Source organism: Parasteatoda tepidariorum, chromosome 4 (assembly GCF_982258835.1).
Source record: "Parasteatoda tepidariorum strain Cologne lab strain chromosome 4, Ptep-v5.0, whole genome shotgun sequence".
NCBI lineage: Eukaryota > Metazoa > Arthropoda > Arachnida > Araneae > Theridiidae > Parasteatoda > Parasteatoda tepidariorum.
Genome location: NC_141758.1, coordinates 65634674 through 65656696, shown reverse-complemented (window position 1 = coordinate 65656696; position 22023 = coordinate 65634674). Strand labels below are relative to the sequence as shown.

Below are 22023 nucleotides of genomic sequence, written 5' to 3'. Positions count from 1 at the left end.
TGGAACATGCGTAATATTTTAAAAGTTAATTGTAAAAGTGTCTTAGGGGTTTAGAAACAATTAATGAAGTCTTAGTAATGTTTTTAATTGCGAAACGTGTGCATTTTATTATGTATCGGTAAACTTACGGTAGTAAATGAAATTTTAGTTAATGAAATAAATTCTCTAGATTTAGAAACGACATCTTTCCGCTTCTCTTTTGAAATTCTGCATTGATGTATGGTAGAAAAACCAAGCTTTTCAACTAATATTTTGTTTTAACTCATTTGTTGTTTTTAACAACTATTACGGAATTTCCTAAGGAAAAAATTATTTTACCTAGTGTTGGAAAAGATTCTGTATTAACATACTGAATGCTATAGGGGTCACCGGTGACCGGCACTGAGTTTGTTCGTAGCGCCACGGGGGTCACCGGTGAAACCAAGATTATTAGAAACACATAATTCGAGTAAATTTTTAATATTTTTATATTAATATCGTTACTAAAATGGTTTAAAGAAAGTAATGCAATATAGAACACACAAAAATGGTTTTATTTATATATACAGAGATGCCACCTTGCTCCGGACAACGAATACATATTTTCAAGTGGTAGTTATTAATTGTGATTCTTGGTTTGATAAATTCAATTTAGTAGATTTTTATCCATCACTATTTCTAAACAATTCGTAGGCTTATGTAATTCACCACTCTTTACAGATATTTCATGTTAAACCTTTTAAAAAAACTAGCAAAATCTGTCTAATATTTGCAAATTTAGTTTGTAGTTATTTACCGTTTGGCCAGACGGGCAAGCCATGTAAAATTTGCGTGGCATTCAGCGTGTTAAATTTAACTAAATTATGATTAAAAGAATTTTATCCACCACTACATAAAAATAATTTAAATAGATATATTAAAGATCGAAATATCACAAAATTCAAGTTAAAGATGAATGGGAAAAGGGTCCTTAGGTGCCCAGATATTTAATACAGTTCAGTTCAGTATTACTATTATATATAAATTCCGTCAAAGTTTCTAATTGTGTTAAGCATTTTTACTGTACGAAATTTGCGTTCTTCTGCACGTTTCTTGTTTTAGTAAATTTGATTTAAAAGTTATTTATACACAGCACTACCTATAAAAAATTCGTAAGTCTTAAAATACCACTTTATTGTAATTATTTTGTACTGAACCGTATAAAGTACTGGCTAAATTATCAAAAATTCTGCAATTTTTATCATTTTATTCTCAATGATTTTATAAAATCTTTTGCAAAAAGCGCAGCATTTGGTTTTTCTGAATATAGAGAAGCTGTGACTTGTTGTTTAATTGAAAGGCTCATTAAAAAATAAGGAAACAATTTTTAAACAGAAATATAAAGAATAGAAAGGTAACAAATTTAAAACGAAATAAAAGTGAATAAAAAAAGAAAATTTTTTTAAACGAAATATAAAGAATAAAGAAAAAAAACTTAAACGAAATATAAAATTTTTAAAATGAAATTGAATAAAAACGAAAATTTTTTTTAAACGGAAATATAATCAATTAAAAGGCATCACATTTAAAAGAAAATAAAGGGAATAAAAAAGGAACATTTCTTTAAACAAAATACAAAGAATAAAGAAAAATTTTGTTTAACAAAAAGTTATAAATAAAGAAAATTAGTATTTTAAAGCGAAATACAATGATATAAAAAGGAACATTTTTAAAACGAAATATAATAAATAAAAAGAAAAGTTTTTTTTTAACGAAATATAAAGAAGGATTTTCTTGGAATCCTAAATAAAATAAATTAACAGTTGAGTAAAACAAATCCACTTCGAAAGATTTTATTTTGGAATACTATTTTTTATACAAGTTTTTTTGTATTGTTTTATAACTTTTTATAAATATTCCACTGAGTAGTGGGAGGACGAAGAATTACGCAATTTTGGATAAGTACCGGATAATGGTGCTTGGGTCGTTACAATCAGGCGTGAGGAATCCTCCCGTCCTTAAGCACTCTTCGGCACATCTCTGCCCAAGAAAATATTCACCGAACATCTTCTTGCACTGACCACAATTTCTGCACATAAATAAAACATTTAAATAAAAAATAACTGACGTTAAATATATATATATTTACAGTTTTTAATGTTTGATTCCAATTATCAACTTAATAAAACTAAGAATTCTGATAAAACACAGAAAAAAAATTTGCTAGTTTAAAGTTTATCATCAGTCTACAAATTAGAAAGAAAAGAAAAACTTAAGCTTAACCCAAAAAACATTTTATTTCTCATTTTATACACCAGATGGAAGTACCAGGATATTTTTAAGGTAATTGTAGATAGTTAGTTTATTTTAAACTAGATGTCAGCACTAATCAAATGCGTGTATTTGGTAAAATATGCACTTTTATGACCGTTTTCTTGAAAATCTTTTCTTTTATGACATCTTTTATGAATTTTTTCTTTTATGATTGGGGGTGCCATCCCTTCCGCAGAGGATCAAAATTGTGATGGCATGTCTTCGGATCATCCTCCGGGATGTTTCCCAGACCGTCGCCAATAGCCCATTGCGCAGCTCTAGTGCGACGTAAAGTAACAACAACATCTTTTATAACAGTTTTGTTAAAATATAACTATAAAATCAAGTTTATGAAATAACTTTAAAACATTTTTTTTAATTATTTTGCTTTGAGCATGATTTAAGTATTGGTTGACTTGCACTAAAATAAAATTAATTGAAGGGCTTATCCTGAAGTTCGAAAAAAAGGTGATTGATAATATTATGATGGAATATAGAGTTCAGTTTCTCACTAACTATTAGTTTTAAAATGTCATGTTATAGTAGAATTTTCAATTTAAATTAAATATTAATTATTGTTGAAAATTTCTAAATAATCACAAATTTTTTTAATCTTTTAACCCATAACTAGCATGGAAACGAAGAATTACTTCAAGGATGATAACTATCTGAGGAGACAGTTTCTGTATGGTTTGTCTGTCACTGATACAATCGATATAAAAGGGACGCGACTATGAAAAATTTCAAAATCATATTTATTTATATAGAAAAAAATTATCCTATTAAATCTAAGAGTCATTTTTAGAGCAGGATAAACTGCAAAAATAAACTTTACAATATCGAAAAATGGTGTGCAGATGAACATAGAATCCTGGGGTTATTTTCGATACCACTTTTGAGACCAAGTTCACGTTAATAGGGTAGTTATGATAGAAAAGTCAAATTCAAATTATGGTTTTAGGGAAAGAACTGAGTTTATAATTTTTTAAATTCAGTTGCTCCATTTAAACATCTAGTTATATATCCTTCAATTAACAAATGTTTTCAGCTGGTTAATCAGTTAAAATCTATTGTTTCTTTCATTTATTTTTTACATTTCTCTAGAATTTGGCCACTCTGTATTAGAGAATTTAAATAAATATTTTCAAATACTTCAGTTACATGGCTGCACACTTGTATTCTTGTGTTTACATTAAACAAGACATTCATTATCTATTTTTGGTTTTATAAACTTGATTAAAAAATATTTTTCCGCCATTCCTTAGAAATAAATTAATTATGTAAAAAAGGTCACGTAAAACGCAAGTACACTCTTAATCTTAATTTTGTAGAAAGACAAAAGAAACATGGAAAATAAAATTACTCATTGCATTATAAAAATGCTTTCAAAGAGATACTTTTCGAAAGAACTTAAATAAAAAAATAAAATAAAAATAATATATTAATAAAAAATAGTAAATAAATAAAAAATTCAAAGATACAGCCGTGCATGATAATTGTCTCCCTTTACTAACATTTGTCATAAGACTCAGGTAACCTAATTCGAAAAAAAAATTCTTTCTTCATTTCCAGACTATTTATTTTTCGACATTTTATTATTTTCTTACAGACACTAACTTTAAAGTTACATATTTTAAAAAATATATCACTATATGAAATAATATGTATTTAAATGCTTTCATCTCTGCTTGTTTATTAATTTTTAGCTTTGATTAACATTGGCAATTTGTTTCTAAAAATTACCAATTTGTTTTTAAAATTAAATAAATATGTGGCGTTTAAACTGCAAAACAAAGAAATTTTTCATCAATGCTGAGTTATAAGCGATAAGTTAAATGAATGCCGTAAGTCTATATCTAAAATAGGAATTCCTTTTAAATGAAAAGTTAAATTAGAAAGTTAAGATTAATGATTTCTGCTAATGTCTAAATATTAATCACACCATCTGGAGAAATTTGTTATTCTCCTATTATTCATAAAAGGAACATTTCAATGGACAGTAGTAAATTAATATGTTTTACATTTAACAAGAGATTGGAAATTAAATGTCAGAACACAATAACGAATAGAACTTAATTAGTGTCTATAAGTGAAAAATCGTAGCCATAAAGAAAACTAAACAAGATATCAGTTGGACAAAGAAATGATTTTGATAATGCTTTGAGAAACGCATAAAACTAAATGATGAGTTTGTATTAACTTAAACGATATTATAGAATTAGGCGTAGAAAAATTAATCGACGGTTGTAAAAATAAAGCCATAGTTGTTACAAATGATTGAAGATAAATATCAATTATTGAAATATTTAAAATTTATGGTCGAGTTTTTGCACACAGCTTCTTAAACGTTTTCTTTATTGTGATATTTGCCAGTGCAAACATTCGATGTGACAGTAATATCATTTTATAGATATAAATATCGATAGAGATTTCGTTCCGTAATTTAGAACTTCACTACTGCTAACTTTCCAGAAAAAAATATTGTTACAAACTTCTCAGGTTCAAATAAAAAAGTTTGTTAGACAGCGTGATAAATTTTCTATTGATAGAATCAATAATATAAAAAGGAAATCCTCATTCAACAGCGATGTAAACTATAGCTTTAAGGTATTTTAATTTAATTTTGTAAACATTTGTTTAAGTTTTAAGTTTTTTAGTTTAATTTTTTTTTCTTTTTTCGTACCTTTTTATACCAGCACTCGATTTAACCCTTTAACGGGACTCGATTTAACCATTTATTTCTAGTAAAGGTAAATTAAAGTATTTTTGGAATTAAAATTGATAAAAGAAAAAAAACTAATTTAGCTCATAAAAAATTAATCTGAATTTTAATGCCATTTTTTTTGGAGGTAAGTATATTTACCACGACCTATTAGCAACTTATTGACTTTTATTTTTCGTTATTTATAAAATAAATTTTATAAATGCTACAAACTTCAAAAGGAATTATGTATTTTATAACTTTTATACGTTTTCTTAAAGTAACAAATGGCTACCAAATTTATTCAAACGCACTTTAAGAAAGCTGAAGTTATTAACCAATAGAAACCTAAATTAAAAGTGGTAAAGAAGTTTTAATTTAAATAGTTTCAAGTCTATGTAATTTAAAAGTTTACCACTTTTAAGTTACATGGACTTTAAAAAGTAGTGGTAAGTATACTTACCACGGCCTTAGAAAGGGTTAACTGATATCAATATGTTATTCCTTCCAAAAATACAAAGTTATCAAAAAACAATTATAATTTTATACTTTTCCGATCAAAACATCATTTTTGTAATAATTAATTAATTTTATTAATTAATTAATGATTTTGTTAAATAATTCCTTAATTTTATACAATTATCAAGGATTAGGGAAACAATTAAACTTACGCAATTAGAACTAAAATTTCAGTTCAAAAAAATTAAAAATTAAAATATTTAATATAATACTGTTTTCATTCATGTTCAGCTAAATAGATTTGATGAAAAAATTTACAATAAGCATTTTTAATCAGTTCTGTAAATGTAGCAAGCTACGATATTTAATTATGAATATTCAATTAATGAGGTGATAATAAAAAAATACATTTTCTCTTTCCCTCAATTATATATTTTGTTTGAGCAACAGATTTTCTCAAATGCCCAATCAGCGTATATAAAAGAAACGAATCACGAAATTTAGGATTGTTAAGTTTAGATGAAAGTAAAGAAAAGTAAGTCAACAGACGGTAATGAGAAAATTTCTTTGCAAAGGCTTCATTTTGTAAGAAGAAATGGAAAAATATTTATATTAATATTTATATTATTATTTAAAATGTAAGTTATAGAAAGAATAAGTTCAGGTGAACCTAATGTACCAAGATGCCAACTTGCTCCACTTTATAATAATAATAATAAAAAAAATTCCAATGGTATCGAAATTTAAGTTATTTTTAATTCAATAATTGTTATTTTAAGTAATTTTCCACTACTACATATCAAAAATTCAAAGTATCATACAAAATGCAACTTTATTGTAACTATTTCATGGTAACACTATTAAAAAGTAAACGTAATTATTAAGGCCCGGATTTTGATGACATTTGCATTTTTTTGCATTTTTTGCATTTTTGGACATTTTTCGTCTTTTAGAGCATTTTTTTAGATTTATAGGGCATTTTTCTTTAAATTTTGGGGCATATTTTGCATTTTAATGCATTTTTTAAAGTTTTTTGTTAATTTTTTCCAATTTTTATTATTTTTTATCAATTTTCATTGTTACACTGGCTTCCAAACAATGAAGAAAATCTATAGGATATTAACAAGTGAAGCCAAATCTTTTCAAATTGAAGAAGAATTGTCAGTAAGTGAGACCGTCTTTTTCAAGTACGCACCTATGACATCAGTAGACGTTGAAAGAAGCTTCTGCAGGAATGAAAATTTACTTTTAGGCAAGAGACGCTCGTTTACATTTCAAATTATCAAAAAACATTTAATAATCCAATGTAATTCTGATATTTAGTAATATTATGAGATGGAATTTGTTATATCCATTAAAGTTTCTATACGAAATAAAAATATTTTGGTGTCAATATATTTTCCTTTTTTTTGTTATTTTAGGATATAAAACATATTTTTTAAACTTTAATGAGCGTAGAACAAGTATTGCATTGCTTTATATTTTTTAAAGGAGTCATAATAATTTTAAAGAGCAAAACATTTTTTTTAATTCAATATTTTTGCAATTATTTAAATTTTTTGCGCAATTTTTGCATCTTTAAGGGCATTTTTTGCCCTTTTTAAGGTAATTTTTTGCACTTTTTAAGGTCATTTTTTGCACTTTTTAAGGGCACTTTTTGCACTTTTTAAGGGCATTAGTTGAGAATTTTTAGGTCATCAAAATCCGGGCTCTAGTAATTATCCTTAATTTACAAGTTTTACGATTTAATTCGCTACCAATTTATAAAAAAATTCGCAGAATGCGGAGCAGTTGGCATTCCTGTAAGTAAACCATGAAGTTTCAAATACTGAAAAAAAATTATCAATGTATAAAAATGAAAACAAGCAAATAACGGATAACTTGGGATTACGTAATGGGGAAATCCTCTTCCAATAATATATTAACATTTAGATATTTTGCCCTTTTTTTCAGCAATTGGAACTTTATGGTTTACTCTAGATTTGCCTAGGTTTCTATACATTTAATTTTAAATTAGTTATGGAAACAGAATTTGTGATGATAAGTTTTTCCCGCGGTCTAGTGTCCTTTTAAAGGAGGAAATCATTGTAAAATGCTCAAGAAATAGACCTCTAATTTCGACGACTTATTTCTATTATATTATCTTAAACGAATTAAATTTTTTCCTTATTTTTCAATATTTTTTAACTATAAAAATCCACATATTTTGATTGATCTCAAAATAATGTTTAGATAAATCAATTTCTCGACTTCAGGCAGCTGATTTTTTTCTCTTCCGTATTCAAAACTAAAGTAAAACCTCATGAACCTTTTGAAGAAAAAAAAATACTTTTAACTTAAATACTTACTTATTAAATATTTAGAATTTATATTTGATCTGAAAATTCATTTATAATCTTTTTAACTAAAGTGTTTGCCTCTTTAGGAATTATCAATTTAGTTAAAACGCTACCACTTTTTACCTCACTACAAGAAGCAGGGCTAAAAGATAAAATAAACCAAGACGGAAAAGCTCAAAAACCGATCAAAAAATCATTTACAATTACAGCCTATTTTTGAAAAGATTAAAACAAACATGAAACCCAAGATTTTTTTTTTAAACAGTTATAGCACATATATTAGAAAGATAAAGTAAATAGTGATGAATACTTTATAATAAAAATGGTAAATATTTATTTTAGTCATCAATGGAATTGCTTTGCTTTTTCTTTTGCCATTGGCATGACAGCCCTTTGTGGGACAGAGCCTTCCCTGGAACCTTCCTCCATTCTGCCCTTTTCTTTTTCGCAACTACCACTAAAACTAATTTCAAATTATTCAGATTCAAAACAAAAACATTCATTGCATTTACTTTCAATAGGAAACTGGGAAAAAAATATGCTAGAAAAAGTAGCTATCTTTAATCGCTTTTTTAAAAAAAAAACTTGAATTTTTTCAGTAATTAAGTTTTACATTTTTAATTGCCAGTAGCAACCCTGTATCTAAGCATAAATGCAACATCACATATTGTAATTTTTACATCATTACAAAATGTTGCGTTTTCGCATATTAGATATTGGAAAAAGAAGATCCAGAGATCTGGATGTACTCTTTAGAATATTACGATATATTTAGTTATTAATTTAATAATTGTTAAAATGAAGTATGTAACTTGATTTACTTAGTAATTAATTTAACAATTATTAAAACAAAGAATGTAACTTGATTTACTTAGTAATTAATTTAATAATTATTAAAATAAAGAATGTAACTTGATTTACTTAGTAATTAATTTAATAATTATTAAAATAAAGAATGCAACTTGATTTACTTAGTAATTAATTTAACAATTATTAAAACAAAGAATGTAACTTGATTTGCTTAGTAAAATTAATTTAATAATTATTAAAATAAAGAATGTAACTTAATTTACTTAGTAATTAATTTAATAATTATTAAAATAAAGAATGCAACTTGATTTATTTAGTTATTAATTAAATAATTATTAAAATAAATAATGTAACTTGATTTACTTAGTAAAATTAATTTAATAATTATTAAAATAAAGAATGTAACTTGATTTACTTAGTAAAATTAATTTAATAATTATTAAAATAAAGAATGTAACTTGATTTACTTAGTAATTAATTTAATAATTATTAAAATAAAGAATGCAACTTGATTTATTTAGTTATTAATTTAATAATTATTAAAATAAAGAATGTAACTTGATTTACTTAGTAATTAATTTAATAATTATTAAAATAAAGAATGTAACTTGATTTACTTAGTAATTAATTTAGTAGTTATTAAAATAAAGAATGTAACTTACATAATACATGTTCTCACTGAAACTGAAAGGACGCAGTCTGATGCCGAGAAGAGCAAGAGTAAGGCTATGAGGAGACAACACGTCTTCATGTTCGTTACTTTATTGGGCGGTTCCTTCATTAAATAAACATTCATTAAACAATAGTATAAAATGTGTAAAAGCTGCTCATATGAGTAGATTTTCAACCTTGTCATTTCATTTATAGGTGATAGTCCCAGAAAGCATATAACCTTACTGCGTCTTAATTTTCTTTTTATGGTCACAAAAGTGTTTGTGCTAAAAATCTTTTTTTCGACAAAGCATAAATATTGCAGTTTCAAACCTTTCATCCTAAAAGGATTAAAAAATTTTTTTAAAAAAGTATTGTCACTTAGATCCATAATGACGTTTTAAATGACGTCACACTAGCCACAGGATCAAATTGCATTGTTCATTAAAATTTCGGGACAAGGTTTGCTGAGCATACAAGACTTTGCGAAAAGAAACCTTATCATTACCTAGATTTAAGATTATTTTCATCTTGAGACTAGCTTTATTCAAGGATTTTTTCCACGCTTGAAAGCCCAAAGACAACCTCGATTTCAGGTTTTTATATAGAAGGTTGTTTTCCAAGGTTGTTTATATAGAAGGTTGTTTTCCAAGGTTGTTTATATAGAAGGTTGTTTTCCAAGGTTTTGGATTAGGGTAGAATAGAGCAGATTGTGACAGATCTCGTTTTAAGGTTTACACGTAAACCGCGTAACAAGCCTTTTTATGTTTACATTAAAAGGTTTTTGAGTTAAAATAAACCTTATTTTGCTTTCTGGGAGTGGTGTTAACTCTTTGACGGTTATGAACGAGTTCATCTCGCAATCGAATCGTGCCTCATAATGCGCGCAAACGAGTTCCGCTCGGGAGCAAGATTTTGACCGTAATGGTTAGTAACGAGCACTACTCGCGTAGTGAAATTTTTCCCCAATGCGCGCTGGCGAGCTGAGCTCGTTCGCCATCATTATTCTGCATTGACTATGTTAAAAACGAAAAGTACGTAAAAACTGTTATTTATGTACTACGAATACTTAAAGAAATTTTTTAAAAAAACGCGTGAGGCGAGCTATCTACCGCATCCAGAGATGCCAACTTGCTCCGCTTTGTAAAATAGTATTTCCTAGTGATAGCGAAAGTCAAGTTGCTTTCAGCTTAGTATTTTTCCTTTTAAGTAATTTTTTCACCACTAAATATCAAAAACTATAAGTAACATATAAAATGCAGCGTTATAGCAACAATCTGCTGGTTACTGTATTAAAAAGTAGGCGTAACTGTCCTTCTCCAACGAAATTTACTACATAATTTGCTACCACCTTATTATAACAATTACAGAAGACGGAGCAGTTGGCATCACTAGCGAAGGGTGACATTTTCGGAAGAACGGAGGTGGAAAACAGATGCCACTTTCGACTACTGTTTGCGTATAATACTGCGCGAATTAATGAAACGAAAACTGCTCATTTCCCTGACCGTCAAAAGGTTAACACATTGCATGCTGGCATTTTTCCAAAGTATATATATTACAGCTGTAATAGATTAAAATTTGAAAAGAAAGTGATCGGCAAGATTTCATAGCAGTTGGAATAAATTTGTCACTATAACTACAACTTCAATTTTAAAAAAAATATTCATGGCGAATAATTGTAGTACTGATTACGTATACACTGAATTATTTATGTTTGTGGTAATCACGAAAGGAGAATTTCTTTGGAAAACAGAGCGGAAGCGAAGTAGTTTTGCTACTACTTTTTAAATTTTACTATGGATTGCACAAATTTCAAAAACGTATTTTTGTAAGACCCGCTTGCAATATGTTTACTGTGTATATATCATACATACAGGGATGCCAACTGCCCCGCTTTCTACAAAAGTTTAAATAAATTGGCAGCGAATTAAATTGTGAATCATCTTAGCATAATGATAATTACTCCCACTCTTTAAAAGTGCCACATCGAGAGTACTGCATACATTAATGTAATTATATTTTGAAAGGTATCTAAATTGTGGCACGTACCTCGTCAGCGAAAAATATTTGCCAATAGGCAACGGAGATATCATATTGAGATATACAGAGATTACTGCACTCATACTTATATGTCGTAGTTATCTTAGCATCAGCCCCGCGAGGGGCTCTGACTAATTCATCTGAGAGGGAATGTATGATAAATTGCCGAAGCGCAATTAAATGGAAGGTTAGGGTTCAGTAACATTTACTGAGTGAAAATTAAAATAAAATAGCGAGATTTAAACAAACAAATTTGAGAGAGAAGAGGTTTATGTGGCAGACTGCCTCGCCTACCCCAGAGCTTCGCAGGTGCACAGTAGCCACATAGACTCAGAGAAATAGGAAAAATAGAGATTACTGCAATAAAATTGCATTTGATTTGATATTTAAAAGCTATGATAAGATGAAAAATACTAAATTAAAAATAACTTAAATTTTATTACCACTAGAAAATATTTTTTTAACAGAGAAGTAAGTACATATATGTATAAATTCTTTATTTATGTCACGCAGTCAGTAATACTATATTTCTCCGGATAAACAATTTTAAGTGGTAGTCTTTTAATGTGTGATTCTTAGTTTAGTAATTCGATTTATAGGGTTTTTTCGCACCATTACTTCTTAATAATTCATTGGCCTATGTGATGCGCCACTTTGTTATACTGACGCTGTATTGAGCTGTGTAAAATGTTGGCAAAAATAACCGAAAATCTGTAAATTTCAGTCTGTTGTTATGCAAATTACAGCACAATTACAGTATAAATGCGAATCTGAATAACATAGAGAAGCAAAAATATATACACTGAAGAGCCAAAAAAAACTGGTATGCCTGTCTAATATCGTGTAGGGTACCCGCGAGCACGCAGAAGTGCCGCAACACGACGTGGCATGGATTTGATCAATGTGTGAAGTAGTGCTGAAGACAATTGACACCATGAATCCTGCAGGGCTGTCCATAAGTGGGAGTAAGAGGGGGCGGGGATATCTTCTGAACATCACGTTGGAAGGCATCCCAAATATATTCAATAAAGTTCATGTCTGGGGATTTTGGTGGCCAGCGGCACTCTTCTGAATTTAGACACTTCCGCTGGCCACCAAAATCCCCAGACATGAACTTTATTGAATATATTTGGGATGCCTTCCAACGTGATGTTCAGAAGATATCCCCGCCCCCTCTTACTCCCACTTATGGACAGCCCTGCAGGATTCATGGTGTCAATTATCTTCAGCACTACTTCACACATTGATCGAATCCATACCACGTCGTGTTGCGGCACTTCTGCGTGCTCGCGGGTACCCTACACGATATTAGGCAGGCATACCAGTTTTTTTGGCTCTTCAGTGTACGTTCTCACATGAGGCTGATATGTACGAAAAGGTTAATGCAGAGTACAGTTTGGCTAGATTTTAACATACTATTTCCAAAACTACTGCCCTGGGAAATCGGCAATATTTAAAGTGATAGTGAAATAACAGAAAATGTTTTTAAAATTTTGCCAGCTCTTATAAACATCAAAACATAGATAAGACGTAGAGCTGCCAACCTGGAAGTTCTAGCACTCGATGTTATTTAAAGTGGTAATTAAATAATTATGCAAGAAAAGTTCCTTAAAATTTCGCCATCATCTAAAAATATACTGTTTGCTTTTAAGACATCGTGTATACCTTTAAATTATTCATAAATTCTTAAATATTTCTAAATCAAATGTTATAACAGAAATTCTGCTAACCAATTTAAATACTTGAAAAAAATCTCTGACTAAAAGCTGAAGAAGATTGCATGTCTGTGGAGAATATTGTACCCCCCCCCCAAAAAAAAGCCCCACACTGGATAACTTTTGATTTAACAACCGGATCTACATGTTCCAAAACTCAATCTTAATGGTTCAAGGGGTTGACCTCAAATATGAAAATTAATAAGACCAGACAATATTTTAAGTCACGAAATCAGACACAAAAACGTACTTTATCTAAATAAATATACCTTTTTTATAAATGGATTTGGATCTCTAACCCTCAAAACCAGGGTTGGCTTTTTGCCGGCAGAAATTGGTTTTTGCCATGCCAGTGGCAGAAACTGGTTATAACCGGTAAAAACTGACAGAAACTAAAAAAATGTCTAGATTAGTTCTAGTAATTGCTTAATGACATTTTGTTTAAGTAAACTGAGAAATGTGACTCCATGTAACTGTAACAAACTTTTTAATTCATTGTTTGTAAATATATATTATTTTGTAATTACATATTATTTCAGTTTTAAAAAATATGCAATCGATGAAAGTTTCACAAATCTTGCTTGTTCCTTGATGGCAATGCCTGCTAGTTCTGCTGGACTTGAGAGAATCTTTTCAAATTTGAGAAGATTCTCTCGATGCACAAAGATTCCCTTATGCACGAATGAGACTTGAGAGAATCTTCTCAAATTTCTCGTTCGTGCATAGCAAATTGAGAAATTGTTTAGGTTCAGAAACTGCATCAAAACTTGTCTTTTGTTATAGTGCAAACAATGTAATATTTGATTTTGAATGGTGATAATTTTGTAAATAAATTCTACTTTGTTTAACATTTAATTGTTTTTTCGATGAATTATCCATTGTATGTCAATCTCAGTACTTACTTCTATGTCATTTTCCGAATTTCTGCCACAAATGTGGCAGAAACTTGCCAACCTTGCTCAAAACATAGGGGGTTGCGCAATCTGGGAAATATGGTCCCAAGATTGTGGCCAGGAGAGCGGTTCAAAGCTTGGACTCCTTAATTTTAATGTTACTTTTCTCGCATTTCGCCATAAAGAACTTTTTAAACAAATTCAAAAATTTTTGCACGTGATGAAATTGTTTTACCCAAAGATAGTTTCATGAGTTCAAAGGCAGTTTAACTTTCGGTAAATATTTATTATTTTATTTAACGACAGCCGAAAAAAAATTTGAACTTTAAGGTATGCAATTTTTTACATAGTTTCAAAGAAGGTAATTTTACATAAAAAAATAGAAAGTTTGCGCATATCGGTCAAATAGTTCCTGAGAAATCGAATTTTAAATATATATATATAGACATACATATAGTTTTAAACTTTGAATTCTCAGCAATTAATTATTCGACTGATTTCGCTCAAACTTGTCCTGTAAAATAACATTCTTTAAAATGATGTAAAAAATTTCATACCTTACAATCGTGTTTCGTAAATTCCAAATAATGTTCTTTACTTAACTAGAATTTTTAAAAATAAAATTTTTTTAAAAAACGTCTAAAAAAAAGACGCAAAATCTCGTAAAATGTTCTTAACTTCCAAAAACTTAAGTTGCTTGGCCATTTACTGTATAGGAATTTATTCAATATTTTATTTAATTAAAATTGTAAACATTTTTTAATGCAAAATAGAAACTTTTCAACAAATTTCTTTGTGTTTACTTTTTGTGCTAATTTTTCTGTAATTAAAGGTTGTGCTACAGATAAACTCGGAAAATTCCCCTACCGGGCATATAAAAGTCTGGTAGTTACAATATTTTGTTTAGATTTCACTCATTAATATATCTTAAAATATTACCTGATGAAAAACTTTATTTGCTTCAAAAATATAGGAAATAACAATCGACATATTTCTAGCGCTTAAACAAGGTGCGTATTTTCAAGACTTGCCAGGGGTGAATGAGAAGAAACAAAAAGTGATTTGAAATATGAAACGTAAATATTTTATTTCTACCCCGTGTAGGGAAGAATTAAAGAAAATTATAAAACTGATTTAGACTATCAGTTTCAATACTTAAACTTATTGAATGCAGACAACTTATGGCACAATATTTCAAAAAATAAAACTCAGCCATTATAGATAAAGTTGCTTTTAAAGATAAAGAAGAAACAAGTCACTTTTGTTTCTTCTCATTCATGCCCGACAAGTCTTGAAATTGAACGCCTATTTTAGAGAGCTTGAAACAGGGGGATTGTTATTTCCCATTTATATATTTTTTAGGCAAATAAAGTTTTCAATTGGGTAATATCTTACCGGCCTAGTCTCTTGGGATTATTTATTTAATATCCAAAGATTATAATCCGGAAGAAAGAAAAAGTTGATTCTAAAAATATTTTATTTCTAGTCCGTGTTGGGAGGAACTAATTTTTTGAGTATCAATTTCAATATTTTAACTTATTGAATGCAGACAACGTATGCAATAATATTTCAAAAAATATAGTTCGGCATTTACAGCTTAAAATTTAATGGAATGGTGGGCAAAATTTCAACAAAGCCAAGATGTAGCTATTTATAGTCCAGCTTAAATTAAAATGTTTTTCGACGATTCATACTGAATCTTCTTATTAAATTATATTTGTGATGATAACAAATGAGTACTTTCTTTGAGAAAAAAAGAGTTAGTTTTAATAGCACCATTAAAATCTAATAACCATACTACGATTCTAATTTATACTATGATTACAAAAAGCAACCATGTAAATTTTCATTTCACAGAGACGACAACTTACGATGTATTGAATTTTAAAACCGTCGTTGAACAGCCGACCCAATAATGTTCAACTCCCCAGCCTTGTAGTTTTGAACCCAATCCAGAAGACAAGCGAACTCCTGGATCAAGTATTGGGGGGGGGGGGTTGCCTTCGTGGAGGTCTTTTTGATGGCACTAACTCGCATTTGCATTACCTGGGGAGAAAAACCACGAAAATTCCCCATTATTATCCTAACGGCAAGGGGACTCCAACCTATGATCCGTCTACCACTGAGAATATTTTATTTTAAGTCAGCACTGTGGTCGGGGCAACACGGATGCGGTATTCGTATCGACCAGCCATTGCTGGGATTCGAACCCGCTTCACATCAATGGAAGGCGAAAAAAATTTTAAAACGTCACCCAGTTTCAGTAAGTTGGGGTTCCTTTTAATTATTTTTAGATTTAGCTAAAATTCTGAAAAATATCTTGTCTTATTTCCTACCAATTTATTAAGTCCTTTGCGTTAAGCGGAACAGGTGGCATTCTTATTCCAAAACACTAGAATTCTAATTACCCGATGTATTTAACTACTTAATGTTTCAGTTCAGTTTTCACTTGTTAGTTATTAAATCTGCTAAAAATTTAAAGTTCTAAATTCTGTCTACAATTATTTCCATATCTGTTGCAATATTTTTGAGTGTTCCTAACAATAAGTACATGCGAATTAAAATTTAATCTTATATTATCAATTATAACTTCAATTTATCGATTAAAAAATTAAAATATCTTTAAATATACTTAAGCATTTTAATTTTAAATATTTTTACAATATAATTTAAATTTTTTAATTTCCGGAAAAAGACAGAGAATAAAAAATACATTAACTCACCAGTGTTTTTATTTCTAAAAAAAAAAGTGTCTCTTTAACATAAAATGTCGGTGTTATAAGTTCAGCTCAACTAAAACTATTCAGATTTGAAGTTTTGTTTTATAGGAGAATCGGCGAAAATTTAAGAAGTCGCGCGCAGGTCGAGGATATTTGAAGAACCAACGAGCTTCATTCGATTCATCAATTAATAAGTCATTCATAAAGCGTGTCACATTGCTTATTCATTCTGAAAAGCTTAAATATATTGAAAAGTTGTACACTACTAAATTAACGTAAATTAGTAACTGAATATTTAAAAAAATATATATACAGAACTAATTTGTGTTTAATTGTTAATATTTGCGAAATATTTAAGTTTTTGTTTCCATCTCATTTGAACTTACATATTTAAGTTAAACTTTAAAAACAAGATTTTACGGATAAATTACCATAACTCCAAAACTTTTGCGAGATATTTTTTCCAGTGGTAGTGAAGAGCAAAAATAAAATAAAAAAATATTATTTTTTATAGAACTTTTTTTTTCTTAAAATATAAAGATTTGTTTGTTTGATCTTCAGTACATTTGTTTAAATTACTTAAATGCAGTGGCTGACAAAATTCTTTTAATTCTAATATATTAAAATATTATATTTGCTAACACTAAGAAACAACTTTTTAGTGGCCTGAAAAATACCGGGAAACCGAGACATTCGTTAATCCTTTGTACTAGAGATGAGTTTTGTCTCGCTTTTGGAGGCACGAGCTTGAGGGGCCGCTCAAAAAGTACGTACATCCCGAAGGGGAGGGGGGAGGTATTATACAAAGTACGTACATCAATACACCAAATTTAAGTTTGACTTTTTCCTACATATGTATTATAACAAGCTAAGTACGCGAGAAGCAGCCAATATCTACTGCAAATCGTTAAGTGTAACGATGAATCTTGTTGTCCTAAATTTCGGAGTTCAATTCTTAATCTTGTGCCTAACAGATTTTTATCAGCGCCTGTGCCCATAGCACAAACTGATGATGGACTTGATATTAATGAACCACGAGGAACTTTTCCATCATTATTTTTACCTCAAACGTTGGAGCCAATTGTAAAAGCTGCTGTTAATCAAAAAATAGGTTTGAATTCCATCACAGAAATACCATACGATGCAGCATGCCCATCAGTAGGTGATATTAAACGCAAAATTTGTCTTACTTGTGGTACATATTTTGCATCTTTAACTTGCTTGAAAGATCACAAGAGAATATTCAAATCAACAAAGTAAGACCAGTTCGTGTAGCAGCTCGTCGACAGATAGAACTTTTGGTCATCCTCCGAAACCAGGAAAACGAAGATGATGCATAGTAGATCGAAGATGATTTCGTTGATGAAGATAATCTAAATTTTTCATAAATTTTTTTACAGAACCAAACGCTTTCTTAAAAGTGGTAAAAAATCTATGAAAATTTTCTCAAAAAAAAGAGCCCGCCTGCTTTGTACTCTGATGGGAAATTTTAAGCCACCAAAGAACCACAGTATTTTATGATTATTAGTTATTAAAAATATTGCATGTGTTTTAAAAGAATTAGTGCTGACATTAGTTAAAATAGCATGAAGAATAACTAAGTCTGTAATATTTTAATTATAATCGAAAAAAAAAATTTTTTTTGGTAACTGATATTGTTTGGCTATACTTCGTTTAAATGTAAAAAGTTCTAATTTTGGAATTTTTTTTTTTTAAAAAGTAAACTTGGGCATAAAATAATTTTAAAAATTTATTTTCTTGAAATAAGAAATTCGGATTAACCACAATATATCACAGGGTGCATAGCCAAATTTTTCAACAAAAAATAAGCACCTTTTAAGCATTTAAAAAATATATTTAAGCACTTTAAACAAATATCATAATTAGGCAAGGTTGCAAGTTTTGATAATTGACGGTTTTAACCGTCATGTCAAGAAAAAACCTTTTGACTAACCTAAAAATCTTAGCATAAGGATAATTATTAGCTATTATAAATATGAAGTATTTTTTAGATTAACATACACGTAAAATCACAAGGGTTCTATCAATATAATATTCTTGAATTATTTTAACAAAAAACTCTTTCTGTTTCGAAAATTACTGTCGAAAACCCACATTTTGGTGTAGAAAATATTAAATATTTATAAATAAAAATGTGTCAAATTGCAATTTATCCAAGCCCTTAATTTGTTAAAACTGTTAAAAATAAAAATACAATTATCTTATTCTTTATAAGTAAAATCAGTTTTCATTTACTTCCATTTTAAATCCTCTTTTCCCGAAAGCTAGCAATTACAAAAAAATAGTTTTGAAGCCCTCTGTACTTCAAGTTCATTTTTCAATTTTATATGAATAAGACAGAAATATAAACTGCTCCTTCCATTGATGTTCAGCTAAATAGACTAAAATGTTGACCTAATATACTATTATAACATAATAAAATGACATGTAATTAGGAAATTTATTCTTATAACTGCACTAAATATTGAAAGCAACTTAATTCAAACCCTTGAATTTATTGATTTAAAAAAATTTTTGACTCATTTAAACAAACATTTATATTTTTTTGTAAATAAGGAAAGGAAAGGAAATATACATATAAGCAGGAGTGCAGATAATTCTGTCCTTAATAGCTCCTCAGAACCAAGTTTTTTTTATCCAAATTTTTCTTTTCTTTTAGTACAATTACTTTTCTAAAAAAATTTTTGGAAAGTGAAGTTTTTATAAGAAAAGAAATTTGACTTCACACAATTCTTGAAGGAAAGAGCATTTGTTAAAAATCAAAATAGTAATAAATTATTAAATTAAAGATCTCTCTCATAAACTTAAGGAATTCAATCTAACAAATTGATAACTAACGTTTTTTAGGAAGGAAAAATTTGCAAAGAGACACATTTTTTAACAATAAAAAATGCTAAAGGAATTTTTTTTGGAAGGAAAGAAATTTCTGAAATTCCCTCATAACCTTGTTCATATGATTAGACATATTCTGCTAACCTGCATATAAGTAGTACAGTACAGAACCCGTTATCTGGAAATCAGAAAACCGGAACGAAATTCGATAAATTTTCCCGCCATTTTTTAAACAAAAATTTTTTTTCCTCATAAGATTTTTCTTTTTTTTTTTAAATATGTTCACCTTACCATCATTTTGGAAATAATCATTAGTGTATTACTTCATCGTTTTTTCTTCTTTTTAAGATTATTTTCCCCCCCAAAATTTTTTTTAGTTGGGTTTAACAATAAAAAAACGGCTTTTTGTAGCGATTCAGAAAACCGGAAAAATCAGTTATCCGGAATAGTGATGGTCCCGATCGTTCCAGATAATCGGTTCCCTACTGTAATGACAAACATTAAGAATAAAAAAATTTATTTATAAGTTGGCGACTTTAGTTTTACTTACTCTAAAAAATCTGCTTAGTTGTGGCATAAAATAAATATTTAGATTGATAACAATTAACTCATAGTTATTAAGAGCACCATGTTTTCAGAAAAATCAATTAATAAGTTAATGAATTTCGCTACATTTTTTATAAATGATATATTAATAATTAAAATAGCATAAAATGCAGGTACTGTGCATAATTTAATGTCTAATAAAATGTTCCCAATGTTAATAAAGAAACTTGTACCACGCTTTTGACAGTTTCAAACAGATTTAGACAAATTGTGACAGGTTTTTGACATCAAAATACCAACCCTGCAATTAGGGAATGCACACTAATAAAAAAAAATTCCTCTTCCTACTGTTGAAAGTTCATAAATACATAATAATTTCCTAAGATTGATGATCATGATCATGAGAAAATATCTAGTTTCTGACAAAGAACTATTTTCTTGATTATATTAGGCACCATACAAACAATTTATACAAAATTTTCAAGATGTTCAATATTAAGTGGTTCAATCTATTTTTAAATTCATAATTACTTTATTTAATTACGTCAAAAAATAATTCCAAAATTATAATTCATTTAACTATTATTTAAAAAGGTTATAGACAGTAATTTTTATATATAAATAAAAGTTATTTGTTTACACAAATTTTAAGCAATCAATGGATGGTCCACCAAGGAAAAACATCATGTTTAAAAGTCTCAGGTAATTCTTAAATTTAACGAATAAAAGAAAGATGAAAATTTTGAGGTGATGAAACTTTGGGATTTTCGACTGCTATGGGGACCAAACATGAAAATACATAATTAGTGAATAACCCCCAAGACAAGTTCGAAGATTATGGTACTGATCTATAAATAGAATAACTGGAGAAGGCCATGAAGATGATGGCACGTCACGAAAGATGAAATTAGCAAGAGAAATAAAAATAATTATCGTTATTAAAGAAAAAAAAATCTTACAATGTTTATTTACAATGACAATTTAGTTAGACCCCGTAAGCAGCGAAGATTCGAGAGATTTTTCAGTTCGATTTAAAAGGGCGGAAATTAAGCCTGAAATGGAGAATCTCTTGCAAAATGTAGCAGAGGGGCACATGAGGGGACAAAAATTCTTCCCACTGAACCCAGCTCAGTATACGCACAGGCAGAACAAATGGCATTTCAATGTGAGACGGCTTGACTGAACGCCGAAATAGATTAGGGTTGAATTAATTGTGAGAATGTTGAATAGAATAATGTCTTTTCGCATAAATCGTGGTGAAAATCAACATAGTAAAGAAAAAATATCTCATTCTGGAAAATTAAGCACTGTTTAAAAACACCCAATGAAAAAAGCACCTTCAGAGGCTTTTAAAAATGCCATGCACAACGAAATATGTTAAATTTTTATTTAAAGTAATATTTGTGGGAATTTTAAGAACAACCAATGTCACTATTTTGTGAAAGGGTATTTAATTGATTAAAAGGTTCCCAACTTTTATTAACGAGTACCAAAACCACTTCCACCAATGTCAAACCAAAAGCGCGAAATAGTTCAGTATACGCACATGCGCATCGGCAAGTATTTCACCAAACATGTAAAACAATGGTGTTTCTATATGTTACGGGATCGACGATACATCAAAATAGATTGGGGTTGAATTAATTATAAAGACGTTAAATAGAACAATGACTGTTTGCATAATTCATAATGAAAATCAACATGGTTAAAAAAAATAATAATTTTGGAAATTAAGCACATTTTAAAAACACCTAAAGGGCTTTCAAAAAACAAAAATAAGCACCTTTAAGAATCTTTTAAAAACGCTACAGATCCTGTATTAATAGTAAAAATGCCTTCAGTCGCTTCTGAACCCATTAAATAAACAAAACCAAAAACGTAACAGCAGAGAAAGGATAATAAAAACCACAAGTCAAACATGTTTAAATTAAGGAACCCTTTCAGATAAACAATACCTAACATTTATGCTGATGACAACCAAAGAAATCTGGAGCTTAAGATAAGAAAACTGGATCATGAAAT

The 22023-nt window shown here is 28.8% G+C and overlaps 1 protein-coding gene across 1 annotated transcript; it reads right to left on the bottom strand.

The window, feature by feature from the left end:
- Window positions 1-1795: 1795 nt before the first annotated feature.
- LOC147811024 (eclosion hormone-like) lies at window positions 1796-16681 on the bottom strand. Its single transcript, XM_087160377.1, has 3 exons — window positions 16606-16681; window positions 9243-9355; window positions 1796-2047 (listed from the first exon to the last, which is right to left on the bottom strand). The coding sequence occupies exons 2-3, from the start codon at window positions 9329-9331 to the stop codon at window positions 1903-1905; spliced, it is 234 nt and encodes a 77-aa protein (XP_087016503.1). The 5' UTR covers window positions 9332-9355; window positions 16606-16681; the 3' UTR covers window positions 1796-1902.
- Window positions 16682-22023: the final 5342 nt, after the last annotated feature.

What these genes read in the sequence shown, in the direction of transcription:
- LOC147811024 (XM_087160377.1), bottom strand. Translation starts at nt 9,331, where the DNA reads ATGAAGACGTGTTGTCTCCTCATAGCCTTACTCTTGCTCTTCTCGGCA. An exon ending in TCAGTGAGAACATGTATTAT is followed by an intron (nt 2,048 to 9,242) that starts GTAAGTTACATT and finishes ATTTATGTGCAG; the next exon opens with AAATTGTGGTCAGTGCAAGA.